At 40.2% G+C, this 7,129-nt stretch overlaps 1 protein-coding gene across 1 annotated transcript; it reads left to right on the top strand.

The window, feature by feature from the left end:
* Nucleotides 1-992: 992 nt before the first annotated feature.
* On the top strand, nucleotides 993-4,120 carry LOC308330679 (uncharacterized protein). Its single transcript, XM_080785647.1, has 6 exons — nucleotides 993-1,087; nucleotides 1,216-1,478; nucleotides 1,904-2,049; nucleotides 2,227-2,323; nucleotides 2,767-2,853; nucleotides 4,002-4,120. The coding sequence occupies exons 3-6, from the start codon at nucleotides 1,968-1,970 to the stop codon at nucleotides 4,066-4,068; spliced, it is 333 nt and encodes a 110-aa protein (XP_080641773.1). The 5' UTR covers nucleotides 993-1,087; nucleotides 1,216-1,478; nucleotides 1,904-1,967; the 3' UTR covers nucleotides 4,069-4,120.
* The last annotated feature ends 3,009 nt before the right edge of the window (nucleotides 4,121-7,129 follow it).

Here is a 7,129-nt window from a genome sequence, read left to right as displayed (position 1 = left end):
ATATGTGATGTATGACATGCTTTAGTTTTTTGCTTAATTGTAAGTCGCTCTGGTTCAAGAGCGTCTGCTAAATGCCTAAATTGTAATTGTAAGACGTGCTGGGGCGCGACAGCTTGGCTGACAACACTGCAGAGCTCAAGAACCTGATGTTGGATAGGAATTTGTGGAGGGCAGCGATCCAGGAATCCCGAGTTGGTGTTGGCTAGACCTCACTCTCGCAGCAAGAAGAAGTAATACTCTTCAAAAAGCTTCCAGATCAATCATGTATAGTTGTATTGTATAGTATGTATAGTATAATATATAATATAGTATAGTATGTATTGTTGGCATAGATACTCCACTGTTACGTTATTTTAGGATAAATCTAAATGACTCTGCACAATAGTTTGAGAGTCAATATCTCATATCATGAGCTTGCCTCCTGGTCTTTGTAACAACTTGAATACAAATTACAAAAGATGTTGAGGACTGTACATGTGTTGATGCCTCCTAGTGGCACTCAGGTTGAATGTCTGTCAGCTTTCCAAGCTAATCAAAGTCTTAATGACCCTTTTGTTAACCACTTCAACCCCAGCATCCCTATTCCGTTCAGCAAAAATAGCAGAGCTACAAGCTCACACTGCAACGTGTTGTGAGCTTGTAGAGCTAATGGTTTCTTTTTTTCTCTCTCAGGATGGAGATCATAGACACAGCTGGAGCCTCTAGAGATGGAGATCTGCAGGTCTGTCCATGGATGGGAGGGCGGAGGACAGAGATCTGGGTAGACGCTGGAGGACTTCGGACCTGGCCCTTCTCAGTGAGGAACTCAACGGTACGAACTGCTTTAGGGTTAGGGCTTTTTTAGGCTTTGTAAAAAGCCAATAATCGTCCGTTGCCGATAATTGGTCGATCCCTATTAAACGTTACTGTAAGTGCATGTGTATGTTGTGACAGGACACGCACACACACAGCAAAGCTAATTTGGGCTGTGTGTCTTTCGTTCTTTGTTAGACTGGAGATCTCAGCCGATGCCCGAGATCCGAAGCTTTCCCTGGGTGTCTCCGCTGAGGACTTCTTGGTCGCTGGGAGGCTCGGACGGAGCTAGAAGGTTCGGTAGACGCCACTGGAACCTGTTTAGACCTGTCAGAATTTATAATGGCCGATTTAATTGTCGCTCAGGACAGGATAGAATATATATCTGGCTCTTGGTCACTCTAATCAATCTTTCTTTGTTAGGATGAAGATCGCGGTAGACGTCGCTGGAACGCGGCTGCTGGACAGGGAGTGCACACACACATACATACACACACACACACACACACACACACACACACACATACACACACACACACACACACACACACACAAAGGCTAATTTGGTGTGTTTTTTTCTTTGTTAGAATGGAGATATCGATAGACGATCTGATGTTCCCTGGACAGAGATCCGTTCCAAAGCTCCCCCCCCCCCCCGGGGCTTCCTCAGAGGACTCTGATGAGCTGTGAGTAGGAATAGTTCTTGCTTGTTTCTGAGGATGGATAACTGCTTTTGTACTGTTATGGTACGAAGAATGGCATCATTACAGTAATCCAAATGTTTTAAATATTTTAGGATAAATCTAAATGACTCTGCACAATAGTTTGAGAGTCAATATCTCATATCATGAGCGTGCCTCTTGGTCTTTGTAACAACTTGAATACAAATTACAAAAGATGTTGAGGACTGTACATGTGTTGATGCCTCCTAGTGGCACTCTGGTTGAATGTCTGTCAGCTTTCCAAGCTAATCAAAGTCTTAATGACCCTTTTGTTAACCACTTCAACCCCAGCATCCCTATTCCGTTCAGCAAAAATAGCAGATCTGCAAGCTCACACTGCAACGTGTTGTGAGCTTGTAGAGCTAATGGTTTCTTTCTTTCTCTCTCAGGATGGAGATCATAGACACAGCTGGAGGCTGGAGCCTCTAGAGATGGAGATCTGCAGGTCTGTCCATGGATGGGAGGACGGAGGACGGAGATCTGGGTAGACGCTGGAGGACTTCGGACCTGGGCCTTCTCAGTGAGGAACTCAACGGTACGAACCGCTTTAGGGTTAGGGCTTTTTTAGGCTTCGTAAAAAGCCAATAATCGTCCGTTGCCGATAATTGGTCGATCCCTATTAAACGTTACTGTAAGTGCATGTGTATGTTGTGACAGGACACGCACACACACAGCAAAGCTAATTTGGTGTGTGTCTTTCGTTCTTTGTTAGACTGGAGATCTCAGCCGATGCCCGAGATCCGAAGCTTTCCCTGGGTGTCTCCGCTGAGGACTTCTGGGTCGCTGGGAGGCTCGGACGGAGCTAGAAGGTTCGGTAGACGCCACTGGAACCTGTTTAGGCCTGTCAGAATTTAAGGTTTTATAATGGCCGATTTAATTGTCGCTCAAATAAATTACAAGTAACAATTTAATTGCGTCATACTAACATTCTAAATAAAACTTTGGCTTTTGTAGGCTTTGTAAACAAAAAGCTGCACATGGCATAATTCAATAACTTTATACACTAAAAAAAGAGAAGTAAATTACAAAGTGACACATTTAGAGCTTGTAGATCGGTTGCTTGCATTATTTCTTTAAAATGTTTGAAAATATATGAACATTTTCAACATGGAGACGATTATGACTAATCTCTAAAAAAGTATCTCAAATACTTGGCGATTAGGTAATTGTGACAGGCCTAAATCCTTCTAGTTGTGTTTTTTTTATATCATGTTCTGTAATCAGTTAGGGTTGACTATAGACTTTTTTTTAGGAACAAGATCATCATGCTGGTGAAGAGCACGTTTCTAGCCGATGGAGCAACTATTTCTGATCACCTTTGGAGTTACATCACAGCAAGGTAACTATACAACACACGCACACACACTATGATCATGACATGACATCAGCTTGTGACTGCAACTTGTTCCTGTTCGCAGATGACTCGGCACTGCTAGTCTCGGACAGGAACAAACTGCAGGTTGAAAAGGCCCTCAGCTCTGAACTCGGTAGAATCTGCACCTGACTCGCTGATAACAAACTATCTTTACACCTGGGAAAAACTGAATCCATTCTCTTTGGATCTAATAGTAATCTCAGCAAGGCAAATGGCTTCTTGGTTAGAGTTGGTGACAATGTTATCACACGTAAAGATGAAATTACCTACCTAGGTTCCATCCTGGAGGCTAATCTTTCCGGTGATAAAATGGCCACCAACGTAATCAAAAAAGTCAACCAAAGAACAAGATTCCTTTACAGGATCTCCTCACTGGTCAACAAAAACACCTTGAAGACCTTAACAGGAGCCCTCGTACAAGGTTTCTTTGACTATGCATGCACCTCAAAGGCCCTTAAAACTAGGCTCCAGACCTCCCAAAACAAACTGGTCAGGCTCCTACTTGGCCTCACCCCCCCGAACCTACCTCACTCCTGCCCACTTTGACAGGCTGGAATGGCTTAGGGTCGACGACAGAGTACAGCATCTTGCAATGGGTCTGGTCCACAAGATTCGATACACCACCAAGATACCCATGTACCTGTCTAGATACTTCCTTTATGTTAACGAAGTCCACACCCACAACACCAGAACCATGTACAACCCAGATTCGGCACAAACAAGGAACTAAATTATTTTCACTCCTATGCCACCAAAATGTGGAACGCCCTACCAACAGTCATTAAGACATGTGAATCCCTTGACTCCCTTTTTCCCCTCACTGTATAAGTTAATTTTCCCTTTTTACCTCCTTTATGATGAATTCCTGTTCTGTTCTTTGACTATATAGAAGTGTTTTATTTGTACGTCTCTAAATGTTTTGATGAATTGAACATGGTGGACCTTCTTGTAAACAAGTGTAATGCTTAATTGGGTCGTCCACTTACAGTTAACAGTCTTTGTATTGAGTTTGTGCTTGACATGTACTGTAATTCTGCAAACTGTTAATAAATATTTCAATCAATATTGTTTTATGAACAAAGTAGTAATGAGCATTTCTTTCTTTTCTTTAGGACGTTGCTGGTCTCCTGTGTGGCTCCATCTGGAGGTCACCAGGGTTCTGAGTCACTCAGATCCTGACTGGTAGTGGTGATATGTAGATGTGATCAATCAGGGCTCTTTGAAAATAATAAACAAATATAAATAACTAGATCATAATATAAATAAATGGATAAAACGAACGATAAAAAAATAGATTATAGTAAATTAAAATAGTAAATTAAAATAGTAAAATAAAAGTAAAATAAAATAGTAAATAAAATTAGTAATACATAAAATAAAATTAGTAATAGCATAGTAATGGATAAAATAAATATAATTAGTAATATAGACAATAATACATAAAATAAATTAAATTAAAAATTAAATCAATATAGTAATGCATAAAATTAGTAATAACAGTAATACTTAAAATAAATAAATGAATAAAAAATAAAATTAGTAATAACAGTAATACATGAAGTAAAATTAGTAATAACATAGTAATACATCAAATAAATACAATTAGTAATATAGTTATACATAAAATTAGTAATAACATAGTAATATATAAAATACAATTAATACATAAAATAAATAAAATTACTTTGTTATAGAATTACTTAAAAAAACAAACAAAAAATATCAATCACATCTACATATCACAACCAGGCTATATTGCCAGCAGTCAGGTGGACTGTAGACTCACTACAGCTGTCATAATGTAGTGTACTGTATTTTGACCCAACTGGCCTCCAAGGAGAGGCGAGCATGGAGCCGGACATCTGATGATACACGAGAGAAGACGCCATAGTCAAAAAAGATTGTAATAAAAGTAATATGTTTCATGTTGATTGTAATTTATTCATGATGCCATATATCTGTAAATATTCATTTTTTTTCTTGTTAATAAATTATTGCATTTATACCCGGGTGTCAGTTATGGGTCTATTACCCTTAGATCAAATGGTTCATAACAAGGATGAGGAATATTTAGTTATAGTTAATGTATTTTACAGATTTAGACCATCTAAAACCTAGCCGAAGGTTTTCTGAAAACCTTCAAATATTTATTAAAACGATAAATAAAGGATGTAGATGGGTGGATCCCGTCATGGGTGTCCACCAACTGCAGTGTGTGCATGTGCTGGTCACAGGTGGGGGCTTGTTTCCAAAATGTCTTCGGCACATTTTTATGTGATATTTGTAATATGGTATATGGATGTATCTATAACTATTTTATAGGTGTATCATGTGCAACTGTTTTGTGGGTGTTCCATACACAGTATGTCAGGCTTCTCCTAACATTGTTCTGTGCTTTCCTTCCAAACCGAGATAACCGCACTATCACATAACGTATAGCCTCGGAAACCCAGACATCATTTATAATCACAGCAGTGCCAGATTTACAGTATATGGGGGGCCCCCGGGCTAGACAAAATTATTTACAGTCAGTATTAGGGGCCCCCGGGCTATAGAAAAAATGTCAGAAAAATATGTCCCACAACACAGCAGGCACTGCAGAGAAGAAGCTCTCAATGTTTTAACCATAATACAACAAAATATACGTAGCGCGTGTTCCAACCAGTTCCTTTCCATCAGGCTGACTGGGGGGAGGCAGTATAGAGACCAGGATTACTGCATGTTTTTTGTGAGGGGTACCATACCTACCCTAGAGCCAAATTCCAATACCCAAAATCTCGGCCAATTTCACCATAATTTGCCATGCTGGAGTGACCGAGTGGGAGTGAGCGAGTGGCCGAGATTTTGGGTATTGGAATTTGGCTTAGGGGACACGGGGAGAACATGCAAACTCCACACAGAAAGTCTCTTTCGCCCGACCCCACCTATAGGGTATGTGCGCTGATGATGCGGAGGAGAGAACACACCCCCAGTGCCCACAGCGCCCTCGGCGGGAATCGAACCCAGGAGCTGTGAGGCGACAGCGCTATACCAACTTCGCCACCGTTCCCCCAGGTTGGTTATGGCATTCCAATAAAACAAAATACATACATTTATAATTTAATGCAGAAGAAGGGGTCATATTGCCGCTCCACCCCCCCTTCCAACATGCATACCCAGTGAAGTAGTTTGGGAAATCCGACTTCAAATCAGTGGCACGATTATTTCACATTTTTGATTACTATTAATTCATGATTATTTAAAGAAAATTAAATGCCGGTATGCCAATCTACAAGCTCACAATGCATACACCACCGCATGCTTACCGTGGTGCTTAATCTGGTAATCAATGTAATTGATTGTAAAATATAATAATAATAATAATCAATTTACAATTTACAATTTAGGCATTTAGCAGACGCTCTTAATCCAGAGCGATTTACATTAAGCAAGAACAAAAAGCATGGAATACATCACATAAAAACATTTATCATGAAACATGCGTAAGCTAAGAAAGTAACAGTGGAATATCTATAATGAAATAAGCTATACATCTATACTACTATGATATACATTATGTACTATTCACACCTGTGTGAAGTGAGGGGCACTCTTATCATCATACATCATCTCATTCTGGCCAATCACCAAGACAATTTGCACCCTCACTTTTGTCTTCAATGTTTGTGTTTACACAAAGCTGGACCCTCAAAAAAGGAAAAGAAAAAAAAGATATAGGCCTATATCACAAAAAAGCCTACTTTAGCACCACTTTGATTGATTGAATATGGAGTTTTGATATGCTTTCAGTTAATTGTCTAGTGTTGTAGCCTACAGCAGTGGTTCCCAAACTTCTTCATGTCAAGGACCCCCAAATTGACACTAATTATCCCCACGGACCCCCATTTGAAAACACATGCCAGGGACCCCCATAAGAGAAGCTTTGTACGGCTCTAGTAGAGATTCTCAACTCGTTTACTTTCAAGGACCCCCATTTAATGGCATTTCTCTCTCTGGGACCCCCAATTTATATCGTAAAATCAATGTTAATTTACAGTAAACTCTGAGAGTGTACAAACGGGTCCATTTGGTTCTATTTGTTATACACTCAGAGTTACAGACCCATAAGGGTCCATTTGTTTCCAAACTATCATTTAGCTGGGGACCCCCTGGAACTCCCTCAATGACCCCTGGGGGTCCGGGGACAGTTTACTCCTCCCATGGACATCTCTCACAGTTGGCCTTTTAAAGGGATAGTTCA

Source organism: Protomyctophum bolini (genome assembly GCF_963924005.1).
Source record: "Protomyctophum bolini genome assembly, chromosome: 16".
NCBI lineage: Eukaryota > Metazoa > Chordata > Actinopteri > Myctophiformes > Myctophidae > Protomyctophum > Protomyctophum bolini.
This window is presented reverse-complemented; position numbering and strand designations above follow the sequence as displayed.